The sequence below is a fragment of the Tenrec ecaudatus genome, chromosome 4 (genome assembly GCF_050624435.1).
Source record: "Tenrec ecaudatus isolate mTenEca1 chromosome 4, mTenEca1.hap1, whole genome shotgun sequence".
Classification (NCBI taxonomy): Eukaryota; Metazoa; Chordata; class Mammalia; order Afrosoricida; family Tenrecidae; genus Tenrec; species Tenrec ecaudatus.
Window position 1 is genome coordinate 45,213,478 of NC_134533.1, and position 17,507 is coordinate 45,230,984.

General features: G+C 38.5%; 1 protein-coding gene across 1 annotated transcript in view; it reads right to left on the reverse strand.

The window, feature by feature from the left end:
* The window catches only part of ANO3 (anoctamin 3), a 460,260-nt gene that overhangs the window by 318,204 nt on the left and 124,549 nt on the right, over nucleotides 1-17,507 (reverse strand). Inside the window, exons 3-4 of the mRNA XM_075548400.1 lie at nucleotides 5,653-5,662; nucleotides 4,349-4,388 (exon numbers count right to left, since the gene is read on the reverse strand). Of these exons, the coding sequence (XP_075404515.1) occupies nucleotides 4,349-4,388; nucleotides 5,653-5,662 (50 nt within the window). The remainder of the gene's footprint in view (nucleotides 1-4,348; nucleotides 4,389-5,652; nucleotides 5,663-17,507) is intronic.

Here is a 17,507-nt window from a genome sequence, read left to right on the forward strand (position 1 = left end):
TGTCTGATGTACTTGGGATATGCTGTCAGGAGGGACCAGTTCCCAGAGGACATCATGCTTGGTAAAGTGGAGGGGCAGTGGGAAAAAAGGAAGTCCCTCAAGAAGGTGGATGGACAGAGTGGCTGCCAGTACAGGGACAATTGTGAGAAGGGCACCGGCTGGGCAGTGTTCTGCCCTGGTGTGCTTAGGATCATTAGGGGTTGGCGCTGACTCAGTGGCAGCTAAGAACAGTAGCTTTTGCAGGGGCTCCTCACAAACACTTCATCATGTTCCACTCAGATCTCCCTCGTGGGCTCTTATTGCTCTCTCTCGGGGATTATTCTAAAAGGGTAGTTAGTGTATTTTCTCTAATTCTCCAATTTCCCTATTTTTATCTTTGTTGTTCAACATTCCTGCCACTGTGTGAACTAACAGAACTATCATAAACCCCTTGTTTCATAAATGTTCAACTATATCTCAGTTTACTTTCTTGATTAAATCCTGATTAGTAAAATTTTTTAAGAAAATGAAAAACAAATTAAAAGCAACATGTAGAGTTTTTGATCACATCCTCAGAGCTTAATCAGACAAATCATTTAAAATAAGAAAAATGCTTTATGGGATATTTAAATCACATTAAAATTTCCAGGTATATATATTTTCAAATCTTTTAGATCAGCAAAAATGGAAAGGAGCCATGATACCTATTTTTGGTGGAGATGGTAGGAAAGGATTCCTTAATACATTGCTTGGCAAATGTGAAATGTCAGAATCTATTTTAACAAAAACCCTTCTCTTAAAAGTCTATCCCATAGAAACAAAGCAGTCATAGACAAGTAACGACCCATATGCTAAGGCATTCACTGCATCGTGATTCTTGGCAGACAAGCAATAAAAACAGAGTAATAGCCAGATAGAGGATCAGTTATATAAAACAATGAAATCTGTGTAAATAGGGGCAGAGTCATACAGAAAGCTGCTTCTTAGGATCTTAGACAGAGTCACTTGTTCAAAGGGCTGGACAAATCAATAGAAGAAAAGAGCAACACACACACACACAGAAACAGTACTTCCCAAACCTGTGCATTGCCACATTTATGCAAGTATTCAAAGTTATGTATATGTATGGATAAAATGAAATTGAACTTAAAAAACTCATAATCTGGTTCTTCTTACTATATGAACTCAGATTTATCTGTATTCTCCAGCACCAGCTGTCAGCCTGGGTCAAAGTAATTCCCTTGACTTATTACACACATAATCCCCAATACTTCCCTCTATTCTTTTTGGAATGTCCTCCACCCTCTGCTCATCATCCATGTGCTTTTAGGCCCTGCTGATGTTCATTTCTTCCCTGAATATACCAACCCACACCACATCTCTTTGGAACATCTTCCTTACCACTTAATTATATAGAATCATGAATTGTTCTCTAATTCTTTTGTCCTGCTTGGTCGTGTCTCCCCAACTATTAGTCCTATTCTAAGTTTTCTATTTCTCTTAACAGATGTATCACCAAATTGTACCTTTAGTGTGAGGATCATTAAGGATAGCCAAAGGCTTGGCCTTCACTTTCAAACAGAGCAAGAGCGCATGCTCCTTTGTCATTAGAACTCCGTTCGAAATGAGTTAGTTTTGTAATTTAAAAATTGAATTTTGAAATATTTATTATACTAATTTTTGGGTTGAAAGTTTACGGGACATTAGGTTCCCATTAGAAAGCTTAGTACGCTATGTCAACATTTGCTTTGTGTGGTTTGTTCTGTTTCTAGTACTCTAGTATCCCTGCCCCCTTTTCATTTCTTCTTTGCTTTTAGTAGTTGACATTTTGGTTTTATATTCATTTTTTTAAGCCAAGCAATGATTTTCCAGGCAAACCAAACCAAACCAAAATGAAATTAAAAACATTCACTGCCATGGGGTCCATTCTGACTACGGAAGCCATTTAGGACAGGGTAGAAGTTCCCCACTTTGACTTTGTGATTGTACCTCTGGGTGAGAGCAGACTCATCTTTTCCCACCAGAATGTCTGGTAGCTTCAAAGTGCTAACCTTGCAGTTAGCAGTCCAATGCCTGCCCTACTGTGCCACCAGGGGGCTTACCACCTTCTGGTGAGATACTTTCTAACGTGCACCACTCCACTATTTCGCGAAAGGCTTATCTCAGAAGTTGAACTCCATTTTATACACATTGAGACCTCTGTTTTCTTCTGTTCCAATTTGTCTGACTTTTTTTTAAGTAAGAATTTTAATTCTGGTCCACATTTCTTGCCTATTTTAACTATTGTCATCTAGATCAGAATCACCAGCGGTGCTAATTGGGGATCATCTAGTTTTTCTGATATCAGAATAGGTAAGGTTGTAGCTAATTTGTCTCTTGTCTGAGAATTTAGTGACTTTCTTAATCCTTTGCTCCAGGTGAACGGGGATCTACAGGAATCTTTAATGGCCATTCACAAACTTTAAAGGTCATCAAGACTTGATCCATACAAGTTCAAAGTACAAGAGACAAAGTCCCCTTTTGCAAGACAGATTTGCTTTTTCTTTTGGCAGTGCATAGTACCTTCAATATTCTTCACCAGCATCATAATTCAAGTGCACTGATTCTTTTTCTGTTTTCCTTATTCAATGTCTGATTTCCACATGCTTGTGAGGCAACTGGAAATATCATGGCTTGGACCAGGCACTCCTTAGTCCTCAAATACTTAACAGAGTCCTTGTGCAGCAGATTTGCCCAAAGGCAAGGTGGTGCTGATTTCCAGACTGCTAGGGTCCCCGTGCTTCTGAATTATTGCTGCAGTGAGCTATTTTGTTTAAACTTAGAAGAGCAGTATTTGTGTGGCCAAGACAGGTGAAACCTTTACCACTTCAACTTTGCTCCTTTTATCCTGGCATTATCTGTTTTCCCAGTTATGAGCATTGTAATATTTTATGTTGTGTTTCAATCCATATTTAAGGCTTTATCATTGATAGTCATCAGCAAGTGTTTCAAGTCCTCTTCACTTTCAGCAAGCAAGATTGTGTTATATCCACATTTAGGGTGTTAATCAGCCGTCTTCCAATTCTGTTGCTGCATTCTTCTCCATATCATCCAATTTCTCACATTATCTGCTCAACATATAGATTACGTATGTATGGTGAAAGTGCACAAACCTAATGCACATCATTCCTGATTTTAAAGCACGCAGTATTTCCTTGTTCGGTTTGGACGATTGTCTCTTGGTTCGTGTATAAGTTCTATATGTGTGCAATGAGATGTTCTGGAATTCCATAATGCTCAAGGTGATCCATTGATTGCTATGATCCACACAGACCAATGCCTTTGTATAATAAAACACAGCTCAAGTAAACATAATTCTGATAGTCTTTGGCTTCAGCCAAAATATATCTGATGTTAAAACTAATATCCCAGGTGATATGTTTTCTTCTGAGTCTGGCTTGATTATACGAATCCCTGTCCAATTTGAATTTGTGGTTGTTCACTAATACACCTTGTCGATATATTACTTATATTGTTCAATAGTTTCTGCTTCTGCTTATTCATTTTTTTACAATATGAATCCCTCCCAGTCTTTTGGAAAAAGCTGTCTTAAGTTTTTCTTTATCTGGGCCATTGGCAGCTTCCAATGCTTCAATAGCTATTGAAACATTGTAATTGGTATTCCACCAATTGCTGGACCCTTGTTTTTTGTTAATGTTTTCAGTGTGGTTTGGACGTCTTCCTTCAGTACCAGTGGTTCCTGATCATACGCTGCCTCTGGAAATGGTTGACTATCTAGCACTTCTTTTGTTTGAGTAACTCTGTAAATTCCTTCCATATTCATATAATGTGTGTGAGTCTGGGTGCTTTAGAGAAACAAATTCACTGAAACTCAAGCATGAGAGAGTCTTAGATAAGGTTAAGTGCACATCAGGAAAACTTCCCAACCCAGTGCTGCCCAAGCCGACAAGCCCAACATTAACCCAATCTGAAACCAATCCACAAAGTCCTCCTCCATCTCACAAAACACAGGCAATGATGCAACTGCAGGAGGAAAGCCACGTCAGCGAATGTGTAATCATCTCAGCACTGGCAGGGCTCTTCACACGGCTGCTCCAGCACCCAGGGCTGCATCGGGGTAGGTCCATGTGGCATCTCCTCAGGGATATCTTGCAGGAAGTGAGCCTTGCAAGCTGAAGCAGGGAACTGGGTTAGGCAGCTGCACTCTGGTCTGACCATCAGAGAGCAAGAGACCTGAGAACTAGAAAGGCAATGCCCACTGAGCCCTTTATCCCTCTACCCTTAAATTATTCCCACATGTGTTTATCGGCCAGGTTGGCACAATAAAGTAACTACCTCACAATGCTTCTTGCATTACTTGATATTTGACCCATAGAAACCTCTTGAGGCTTGAATTTTTTTCTTAAGTTCTTTGATTTTGATATATGCTGAGTGTGTTATTCATTTGAGAATTTATAATTACCCTTTCCTTTCTTCTTGATGTCATCTCATAGATCCTGAGGGCTTGTCTAATCACTACTCAGTGATTCACATGTATTCTTGAGATATTCTCTAAATTCAGGTGGCATATTTATAAAGTCATATTTTGGCTCTTAATGAGCCAAATTTTAATTTTCTTCAACATTAACCTGAACTTAAATATGAGGATCTGACAGTCCCTTGTTTTGGCTGTTGATATCAAACTTCTCCATCATCTCTTCCCACAGATGTAATCATTTCAATTCCTATACTTTCATCTGTCCATGCCCATGTATACAGTTTCTGTTTTTGTTGTTGGAGAAAAGTATCTGTAATACAGAAGTAAGTCATCAGACTTGTCAAATTCTATCATGTGATCGCCAACTTAGTTTCTGTCACAAAGGTCACATTTTCTATGCATTCTTTCTTCCTCTTTGTTTCCAAATTTTGCATTCCCAAACACAAAGTCCTTTTGATAGCATGCTTGATCAATTTCCAACTTCTGAAAGTGGTCCATCTCTTCAAAGCCTTCATCATAGGAGTTTTGGGTTGGTGTTAAGTTTGAATAATAGTTGCATTAACTGAACTTCCTTGTAGTCATATAAATATGATGCTATTATAGACAGCACTTACTTTAAGATAATCTTAAAATGTTCTTTTTAACAATAAATGCAAGACTATTCCTACTGAATTTGTCATTCTCCAAAGAGTAAGCCATATTATTATCTGATTCCAAATAACTAATAGTAGCCCATGTTAGCTGTTTAATGACTAGAATATTGATCTGTGATAGGTGCATTTTGTACCCATTTAGCTGGGCCAGGTTTTCAGAGGTTTGGCAGTCAAGGACTAGCAATACACCATGAAGTGACCTACTACAATACAATCAACCTCACAAGGGCTCTTGTATGAATAAGCACGGAGTTATAAGAAGATTAGGGTAGAGTACAACCCCCTTACTCAGGTCAGAGTCTTGTTGCAACTGACAGGAAGTTTTATTGGGGACGTGACCTACTTCACATATACAGGCATTGTGTTGAAAGCTTGCTTGCTTTGCTCTGAGTTTGACCTCTGGTTCATAGACTTCTGGTTGTTTGGATGTGAGCCACTGTCTGGCCACAATGTATGTAAACTATAGGATCTATCAATGGCCTGCCATCTGACCTGCTAACCTTCATTCAATCACTTTTCCAGTCACCAGCATGATCTGATGACCTTGGTGAGACTTTGTCTTCCGTACTTTGGACATGTTGTCAGGAGAGACCTGTCCCTAGAGAAGGACATCGTGTTTGGCAAAGTAGAGGGGCAGCAAAAAAAGAGTAAGTCCCTCATGGAGATGGATTAGCACAGCATCTACAATGATGAGCTCCATCACAGGAACATTTGTGAAGATGGTGCAGCACTGGCAGTGTTTCACTTTGTTGTGCATCAGATCGCTATGGGTTAAAATAGACCCAATGGCATATAACAATAGCATGTTGTTACGTGACAATGAAAACGAATTCAGCTCCCCACTTCAGAGAAAGAAGCCACTGAAAACCCTACGGAACACCAGCATACATAACATTTTAAAAAATTTCTTGTTTGAAGTAATCTGGAGTAGTGTTAAGGAGTCCAATCTTTTTGTGTTTTTGTCTTGTCTCAATGACATTGATATCTCTAGTTTCAAAAATGTTCTTGTAGAATCTTTAGGATCTTCTATACCAGGTACAAGGGCCCATGGCAGCATTGGGCATTACTTGTTGAAGGCTAACCACAGTGAATGGTTCAAACCCATCAGTCATACCATGGGAGAAAGATGACGCTTTCTCTTCTCATGAAAATGTACAGCCTTGGATATTCTAGGGAGCTGTCCTTCTCTGCCTGATAAGTCAGTTCATGCTGAGTCAGAAATAACTTATAATAGTGGGCAGGTCATCTGTATGTGAGTCAGAAATAACTTATGAAAGTTGGTGTGTCATTTGTATGTATATACACGCACACGCACACACATATAATTTGTCATGTGCAAATGAAGATCCATTTTCTACTTTTTGGATTAGATATACTCAAAATTATACCACTGGAAAGTGTATAACTAGGAGAAGAACACAGACAAGCTGACTGATTCAGAAATCCATGTATTTATAATATACTACCTCACTAAGTCAGTTCCTGAGCCATTTCATGAAAAAGAATACATTGGATGCTACTTTCTACTTTAATATCTTATACAAATGCTATCATCTATTGAAGTTTTTCAATAAGGTCTTCCTGAATTTGGCATATTGATTTAAATCATTTCCAGTTTGCATCCACCCTGCTCTATATTTGCATCTCTTTATGAAGTCAGATATTGCATTTTTTGATACTAAAGTCTGTGTTGAGAAAAGAATTCTGGAAGTTATGACTCTTTTTTATTTACTTCCCTCTCTCTTTATATAAGCTCACTTTTGAATTCTCATACAGTTTGACCTTATTACAGTTATAATATGAAACTTTTTATAATGTTATGAAAAAGTTGCTTTTATATAACACTTTACAACTTTTTCTAACAATTCATCTTCATATTTATACAAAAATAATTTTAGAAAATACTCCATTTTCCTTAAAAAAATTGAGAATCAAATAAATCCAGTGACTTGTTAAGGTCAAAGTGCTATTAAGTGTCTCAGTTTGCCCAAATCTCTTTTTGCTGATTCTAAATCCAATGTTCTTTGTAGTCTCCATCCATATATCTCTACTTACCTCAGTGAAGGTTGCCAAGAAGAATCAGTGTAACGCAGTGATAAAAGAATTAATGAGTGAACACGTCTTGCAACAACAACAGAAAAGGTCACTCCATTGCATTTTTAGGGTGTGTTGCATTTTTTAGGGTGTGTGCAGTCTTCTAGCTTTCTCTGCTTGTCCCCAGAATAAAATGTCTGGGTCCTAAGGCTGGACTTTCTGAGGCTGTTGGCTGGGGACAAACTGGGAAAACAGGAACAGCTTGTAGTTTGACAAAATAATTTACATTCTCCTCTAAGAAGCTGAAATTATTTTAAAACAGAATTCTTAAGTAAATGAAAGAACAGTATATTAATTTCATATTGAAGTATATTCCATGTCCAAAGATAACTGTGTCCAAGAAAGAGAAATCATTTAATAAAATCATGGAAACATTTAGGCCAATTTCCCAGAAGAATCATGTGAGTCTCCATACAGTTAGCAATCTGGCTTCAAATATGACCAGAAGACATATAGTTCCCTGGTGCAAGAGGAAATCATTGCTCTGGTGTACATAACAGAAGTAAACATAATAGTCATGAGTTTGACTAATCGTTTTTACCACTTAGAGGAGCGTATACAACATAGCAAAGATTGCTATGTCAGGAGCCCCAAGGGATGTTACAATTCATGAAAGGGAAATTACTCTAATGCTGCGTAAACATCCGTCAGCTCTACATTTCTGAGAAATAATGTTGTGCAGTCCTCTCTTCATCAGTCCATCGGAAAGCCTCCTGTCAGGTTCCAATGAGGCCCTGAGACTTATGAACAACAGAGGAGGGAAAAAGAAATAAACCACTTTCTTCTTCTCATGTACTTTATTATATAATTAGAGAGGAGAGACAAAAATCTGAAAGTTCAATTTGAAAAATGAAATGTAAAAATGTTGTACATTAAATATATGGTAAATAATTTGGGGGAGATTAATATTATGAGAGAGGAGAGAAGCCTACAACACGGTGAGTGTCCAGGAGTGGTAAACTGAAGACTTGGTAGAAAATATTTGACCTGATTGCTACACTTGCAACCAGAGACACATAAAACTAGCCCTGTTTTGTGAAAAATCTCCATTGTTCTGAGATAGAAAGGATTTCGAATGCATGTTCTCCAGGCTGAAACTGTGCCCCCCGCAATCGCCCTCCATAAATGGAAGTATCATAAAGGAGCTACCATGTACGATGTCTGATACCTCATAAACTATGAGAAAATAAATTTCTGTTCTGTAAAGTCACCAATTTATGATATTTCAGTTATGGAAGCCCTAAATAACTAAGACATGTAATTAAACAATGAGGATATGTAATCCACAGTGATAGTTTAGAAGTTATCAGTAAGCTTTTAGTAAACTCTGCACAGTGGTCTTTTCATAGTATTTTTTAATCCTGATGAAAATCTCCAGGCTCCTATATTAGAATGCAATCGTGTTTCTTAAAAATAATTGCTGTAAAAATCTTTGTATGCGAAATCATGTGCTCAACCTTTATAAGTAAACGAAATTGCATTAGAAATGTAGGAAAATGCTGAGTAAGCCATGGATGAATATTGCTAAATAATGATTCACATCGCATGATGAACCAAAGTGCTGCATATGGTAATTGGAACATTCATGTGATATTTTAAAAGGTGTTCCATTTTTACACCACACGAAGCTTCTGGAGTTGCTTTGCTATCGTGTTGGGGAGCAGAGGGGGTGGAGCTCCTGAAACCCCATCCTCAACCTCACACTTTCCTCTCCGTGCTTGCCTTGGACAGCCCACACCCCACTTCCAAGGCCACGACAGAGGAACACAGTGTTCACAAGCCTGAAACTAGCAACAAAGGAGGCGATAAAAATTACTGAGAAATTCAGTCAACCAGAAAGAGAAGAGAAAATTACTACTCCAAATAAGTGCTTTGCCGTTGACTGTAACTCTGGTAGAACTACTAGCTTGTGCGGGTCAAATTAGTTCTGAAGAAGTGTGTGGGAAGACATGATTTTCTGCAAATTGTATTATTTAAAAAACTAGAACGAAACAAACCAGGTGGGTAGGTTCTAGTCACCGTTATGTAAGCTGATTTAACTATCAGCTTGAAAAGCACTTAGAATGGCCAGAGTTTCAAATTACATTTCGCACAGGTCACAGCATCTTTAGTGATCACGTCTCCCCGCCTGTCACTGTAGCCTGGCTACCTCGCCAGAGTCCTCTGACCAGCGCTTGCATGTTCTCATCTCCGTTTTCACAGTGTGTGCCTCATACTTAGTCTGTTTTAGTCACAAGCTCAATAGAAAAGCTGCCTGATTTCTAGAGCTCACGCTAAGATGACCTCCAAAATCAACATTTCAAGTGACCTCTGCTTATAAATAATCACTCCTTAAAAACAAGTTCTTATAGGAATGTGTCGATGCCTCATGCTTGGCATCAAAGATACCGACTGGAAGGGGTGTGGGGAGGACCTGATGCAAAGGGTTTAGGTGGAGAAATGATGAGGGCAATGAATGTACAGATGTGCTTTACACAATTGATATATGTATGGATTGTGATGAGTTGTATGAGCCCCTAATAAAACGTTTTAAAAAAAGATACCTATTAGAATGCAATGGAAAACGTATCCCCACTGCCCTCTAGCCATGTCACCTTACAGAGATCATTGAAATACTTAACCTGTACATTATCATGAAGATAATAAGGACTTTGTTATATTTTTATCAAATTAACATTTTCACATGTCATTTAGAGTTCTTGTACAAAGTTCCTACCATAGATCCTGGTTATCCTAAGCATTCAACAAATGGTAACAATCAATGGCTTCTTATGCCCACAATCACAGTAATTCATTTATTGTATGACATCCTCATAAAGCAATGAGTCCTTAAGATAGATGACCTAGTTATACTCCATTTCTGTATCACTGAACCCAGGTCTCACCTACCAGTGTTTGACACAGTGCTTTAAACTTAGTCGTTTTACATCTTTCCATCATTTGTTGATTCAAACAAACAAACAAACAAAAATACCTGCCATTGAATTATTTCTGACTCTTTGTAAATCTCTATGGGAAAAAAAACAGCCTCAACTCTCTCCTCTAGAGTGACTGTTGTGTTTGAATCTCTGACATTGTAGTTGGCAGTTCAGTATTTACCCAACAGCACCTTCAGGAATCCTTGTTACCCCAGGATTCATTATCAAATCAATATACTTTATATATAACTGTTGTCATCAAATTGTGTTCCCAAAAAGATGTATTGGGGTTTTAAACTCCAGTACTTGTATGTATGAACTTACTTAGAAATCGGATCATTGCAGGTGTAATTAGTTAAATGAGTCCATACAGTCAGGTGGGCCTTAATCAAATCTGAGTGGTGTGCTTATCAAGGAGAAGAGACACAGAAACAAACCAACTCGGGAAGTAAATGGCTCTATGGAAACAGGGCAGAGAAGGAAGCTTGTTGCCACAAGACAAGTAATGTCTGGAACCATCAGAAACTGGACCAGGCAAGGAAGCATTTTCAAGAACCTCAAAGAGAACATGGTGTACTGACACTCTGAATTTAGACTCTAGTCTCAGGATCGAAGAGAACACATTTTCTGTTGTTTTAAGAATATCACTTAATAGTACTTTTTTTACAACAGCTATATGAAAATCAAGTAGACCTTATTCCTCAGTAACACAATTAAAATCATATACAATCCTTGATATGTAAGCACAGTGTGGCATTTTTTAAAAAGCAAAAATAGGCAGTTCAATCAGAAGTACACTAACCTATCCCAATATACCCCGAGCCCAAAGACCTCTTTGTAAGAAGGGCTACAACAAGTTGAAGCAAAAGAGTCTTCATTGAATTATCTGACACATGGTGTGGCAAAAACTGAAATCCATTTCACAATGGCTGATCCATTCAATGGAATTTAAGACCCAGGAAGCTAAGACAAACACAGGTGTCTAGAGCACTTGGAGGTGATGGTTAGAGTTCTATTTATTTTAAATAACATGGCATGCCTTGCTCTCTGTTAGCAAGAGAAATCCAGTAAGATATAGGAAAAGAAGAGAATGGATGTCAATTTGAATGTTTGAGAAAGTAGATCAATTTATTGAGGAAAATAGCTATAGAAGAAAATCATAACTTATTTGAAAAGAAACATTAGACTAAGGAGAAAATAAGATTAATACAGATAGAAGTCTTCTTTTGCATTGCATCTGGATGAATATTCTACATATAACTCCAGCAAGAAAATAAAAGGAGTTAATAGAAGTCACAAGCTAATAATGTCATACAATGATTTCAGTTCACATAAGATCATAGAGACCACTTTCAGATTTTCAAAGGCTCATTAGGGCTAAAAGTTAATATCTTCCATATATATGTGTACACATATATACCACATATGTGTGTGCATATCCTACTGGTAGAGTGGTTAAGCATTTGACTGCTACCTGAAAAGTTAGGTTTGAAACCCCTTGCTGCTCTGTGGGAGCAGGAGACTGTTGTGAGAATCTGCCTCTGTAAAGCTGTATGACCTTGGAAACCTAGGGGGCATTTCTACTCTGACTGACAGGGTTGTTATGAGCTAGAACCTACTTGATGACACCTGAAAACAACAGCAATAATTTGGAATGAACTGGACAGTAATGGAGCAACAAGATACACATATGCAGGGGCTTTTAAACACTTCATGGAAAAAATTCCATTAACTCTTAAGTTCATTTTCCAAGGACTTTTTGAAGACACACACACACAAATTTATAAACTTAAGCTCATTGCCGTTGAGATGATTCCAACTCACAGTGGTCCTGTAAGCCAGAGTGGAACTGTCCCGGTGGGTTTCCCAGGACCTTAACTCTTTATGTGAGCTGAAAGTATTATCGTTCTCTCACCCAGCATCTAGTGGATTAGAACTGCCCAAAGCATAACCCATTGTGGTACCAGGTGTGTGTGTGTGTGTGTGTGTGTGTGAGAGAGAGAGAGAGAGAGAGAGAGAGAGAGAGAGAGAGAGAGAGAGAGAGAGAGAGAGAGAGAGAGAGAACCAAGTGGCATAGAGGCATAGAGGTTTATGAGTTTATGAGTTGGGCTGCAAACCATGAGGTTAATAGTTGGAAGCCATGAGGGTTTCTAATCCTGAAAAGTCTTGGAAACCCACAGGGGCAGTACACACACACACACACACACATCATATATACATGCATACAGGTGCGTATGTATGTGCAATCATTATATAAGTTTTGTGGATTATTTATAACCTCCCTAAATAATGGGACTTTCTACTACTATAAAGAGTTACCATCTTGGAAACTCAGAGGGACATTTCTACCCAGCCATATCTGGTCAGTATGAGTTGGCATGTAGTGGATGGCCATGAGAGCATGAGATGAGATCATAATAACAAATTGATTGCAGTTGAGTGGTTTCCAACTCATAGTGACTTAAAGAACAGAGTGAAATCATCCCATGGGGTTTCAAAGACTATAAAGATTTATGGCATCAGACTGCTACATTATTTTTTTCCCATGGAGTGGCTGATTGGTGTTATTGGGTTCAGGTAGCAGTCAAGTGCTTCAGCCAATTTGACACCAACACTCTTTGTGTCATCTATAATACATTAAACCCCACTTCCATTGAATCAATTCTCAATTCTGACTCATAAAAACCCTACAAAGGTTTCTGAGACTCTCAGTCTGTCTGGGAACAGATTCCTTCTTTGTTATATCCCAGAACAGTGATTTGATCTCAAGACTAGCAGTCCAAGGTCTAATCCCCAGTGACACCGAGTCCTTTCAACCAAACTCACCTGACTCTCAATGAGTGGATTCCAACTTACAGTGATCTGACTATAGACAGAGTAACCTAGCCCTGTGGGTTTTTGAGACTGTCAATATTTCCAGGAGCTGAAAGTTTCACCTTTCCCTTGAGAAGCCGCTGACTGGTTCAAACTATGAACCTTGGAGTTAGCATGTCAACTCATAGCCCACGTGGCACCAGGTTCTTTACATTATATAAAATTATGCATATCACAAATATAAGGTAGACATTTTTAATCACTCCCTGAACAAATATTGAATAGCTGTTACTTAAATGCATGGTTATAAAAAGAGTTACTCTACCACCAGGAACACCACTTCTCAGAAATTATCTAAAATAGCAGCATGGACCAGAGCCATATTATATCTCAATGATCCCTAAAAGAGACAGCTATAAGTATTTCACTTTGTGTAATTAAATATTACAAATGTAAACTTAAAAAATCCAAGCAAAAATTGAATCAAAGCAGGAGCTAAGACAACTTTGAAAATTATAATAATTCCTTGATCCATCTAAAGAGATTGTTCTTGAAAAAGACTAGGAAATCATCCTAACAACTAAGGAAGTACAAATTGTACAAAACATCATTTCCTTATATTAGAGATTGCCAACATTTTTTAAAGACTGAGATTAGTCAGTGTTGCAATGTGAAGAAAAATGTGTGCTGTCACGCAGTGTTGATAGAATTGTAAAGTGGCAAATCTTATTTGAAGGACAATTTGAATTTACCTTCAAAAGGTAAAACTTCACATTCCATTTAACCTAGAGATCCCTCAGTTGGGTACTTTTCTCACTGAGATACATGTACAGAGACAAAATGGCATGATGATGCCAATTTCAGCATTATGTGTAGCTGTGAAATAACTTTTTAAAAAGTACACACAAATTTTTAAAAATTGCATATCAAAACTGTAGACTTCTATTGTAATTAACATTAATAAGGTGGATTTTTGTTGTGGCTATTCGATAACAATGAACGATAAATATTCTTAGGTGAAAAAAGAAATTCCAAAAACTATTATATTATAACCCAGTTTCAACTACTTCCACTGTATTCATGTATCTGTGTACATATTATATAATATGTGCGTATAGATAGATAGAGCAAGAGAGAGCGCCCTGGTGGTGTACTTGGCTGCTGACTGAAAAGTCTATATTACAAACCTGTCTGCCTTTCAGTGGGGGAAATGTGGTAATCTGCTTCTGTAAAGATTTATATCCTTGAAGCCCCTCGGGGCCATTTCCACCCTGTCCTCTACAGGTAGAGAGTCAGCATCAACTTGATGGCAACGCATATGCCCATTGAATACTCCTGGCTAGGGTTGGAGATGTCCTTTGCTATAAGAGCAAAACCAAACAGACTCCATCTCCACCACTTCACTCCCATCCTCACTGGGTCTTCATTGGGCCTCTGTCTGCCTCCATATGGGCCAACCAAGCCTGCGAGTTGTTGGTGCCCCGTCATGTTCCCATTGACCTTGGATCCATGTGACTCTGCACCCACTGGCCTTGATCTTCCTATTTCCTACTTCGCCTTTTAGCATCATTGGCCATTGTAAGAGAGCCTCAGCTAGCACTGGACATACGGACGTGAGTGGATGGGCTGGGTACCTTCTTGATGTAAAGTTCTTTGTAATATAAAGCTTTTTCCTAGTACATAGATACCATAAGTGTCACTTAGACACGTGTTAGACAACTTAGCCTCACACACAATTATATATAATGAATGTTTTGAAATTTGATATTGCCTTTAAGCAATATAGGATAACATAGATTTAATGGGTAAATATTATTTCTGCATTTCTGCTCCTCCCTGTTGACTTCTTGTGTTAGACCTGAGTTTTAGCACTCAAGCATTATGTAGACATACGTCCACACTCACCTTTGCCATATGTAGTGAAACACCGTGTTTAAAAGGCAAGGAATTTCAGTCATGAAAAGTGGCCACATGGAAAGTTTTCTCTATTCAAAAACTTAGTGAAAAACTATGTAAATGTGAAGTGGGTAAACTTCAGTTTACATAGAAGGAATTAGATGAGACAGCAGCCAAGTAGAACCTGGCAGGCTAGGTGGATCTTGGCAGGCAACTTCACAGCCTGTGCCCAGTACCTGGAGTTTAGCAAGCCTGAATCACTAGTCTTTCTCTAACTTTTGAAATTATAATATTAATCGCTTGCAACACTTATAACTTTGAAAGAGCATTTCTATTATTTCCCACTTTATCTGTGCTATAGGTCTTAGACATCAGATGAGAGCAAAGGTCTACCTCGTCTCACTTTAAATCTGTATTTCCTACGTTGACTCTATCAATAGAAATGGAGGGTAAAAAGCGGCCATGATGCCAGCTATTTAAGAACCTTTGTGACATCATATAGTGGACCCTTTCTTTCATCACACACATACACTTGTGTAACAGGGCATGTCCAGAAAATGAAAGAACTAGACGGCTTATTAGATCTTCCATCCTACAGACCCTGAAGCATTGTACCTGCCTTGACATCATCAATTTTGATGCATAGCAACCCTGGAGGACAGGGAAACTCTGTAGCACAGGGAGAACTGCCCTGGTGGGATTCCAAGATTCAACTCATCTAAGTCTATATAGGAGTAGAAAGCCTCATCTTTCTCCCATGTATCAGTCGTTGGATTCATATGGCTGACCTTGCATGAGCAGTCTAGCAGGTAACCACTACTCTAACCGGGGTGCTTAGAACTCTTGAGCTTCATGTACATGTATGAAGGATGTCTAGGAACATGGACGGTAGTTAAATGAATGGCCTAATGAGTTGAGTACATATATGATCCACCTTCTTTTGACATCATTATTTTTTTACAAAGCTTCCATTTTGTTTATTACACATTGTGGATAATATAACTTGAAATGTATTAAAACTACCCAGAGCCCAATTATTCCATCTAACTAAAGGCCTAGAATATTAAATTATTTAACCAAGGTCATACATGGCAGAAGTAGAAAACTGGACGTTGGAAAGCTACTAACAGTGGCAATACTATATAATTCCCCCTTTGCTATAGGATTGCCGAAGCTCCAGCAGCTCATACTATGGAGGGGCCATTAAGAGAGTAAAGGGGTAATCGGGCCAAGGCAGGGCCATTCTCGTCACAGCAATGTCAAGGCTGTTATGCAGGGATGGGTCACTTTTGCTTCAGCTGAACCTTGAATATACTGGAGAAGTTAGGTTGATCATCTGATGGGAATTAGCATAGGTATTTTCAGTGTACCTACTCTGCAAAAGTATATCTATCACTCAAGCTCTAAGCAATTTCTTCCTACATCATTGCCAAACTCTGATCAAGCAGCACCCCTGTCTGTATTATCAAGTAAGCAATCTGACCTGGCTTTGAGGAAAACAAAGTTGGGTGTGATCAGGAAATCCCACTGACAGTATGATTTGGGATTTGATGTAGCCTTGGACCAATTCCTCTCCTCTGGGCTATAGTTCGGCCATTTTTAAATAAGAAGAAGGGACTTGATCTCCAAAGGAACCCATAATTTCTATATCTTCCTCGTTCATTAGTGGTGTGCTACATTTGCAGGGGATACTGTTCTGCTTGTTTATTTGTATGCATGTTTGATTGCTCTTAAATTGGGCATTAATTGTTGAGATGAAGAAAATCAAAAGGAAGGAAATATAGGGACTGAATAAATGATCACTTAGAAACATGCTGTCAAACATTTTTAATATCATTTTAAAATTAGCATCTCAGAAAAACTTGTAATATTACCATACACATTATTTTAAAAGATGCTATTAGAAAGGATCAGATAGATGAAAGGATCAGATAGATGATAGTGTGTGTGTGTGTGTGTGTGTATGTGAGAGAGAGGCAGATACCTCCTCACTGCTCATATGTTGGCACCTAAAACTTTATACAAGGAAAAAAAAACTTGCCACATGTTAACTGGCTCCTTAAAGTCATAATTGGCCTGAGTTGGGCCCTTAATGTTGCCCAAAGTCAAAGTGCATTCCTCTGGGCCCCTTATTCCCTCATTCTCCTAGAAAATCTATCATGTTTTATTCTTTCCTTGCAAACTGTCTTATAACACCTCCTCCACGAGCCACACTTTCAGCTGACAATTGTGCTTCCGATTTCCCTGAGAAGATTGAGACAATCAAAAGGATGATTGGACAGCTCCCACCCACCTACAGGCAACGTTGTTCCCCATTTCATCTGCCTTCCTGCCTGATACAAGTCCAGATAAACTCACTTCATGCCTACATAAGACCATCTCACCTACTTTTGCTGATATTTTAATCACTATGCCTACTGCTGGCCACCAGCCCAGTAATGTCCCACAAAATTCTACACAATCATATTTCCCTTCTCTGGTTATACTTCTCATCACCATACAAGCATGACACTCGATTGCATTCAGAACCCAAAGGAAAACAAAATAAAGCAACAACAAATAAAAACAACTGTCTTTATGGTAGTTATTAATGCCTTTATTCCTTTCTGTTCCCCAGACCCACTGTGGTAAACCAAGTGGGGTTGATCAGGAAATCTCATGGGCAATACTGTATGA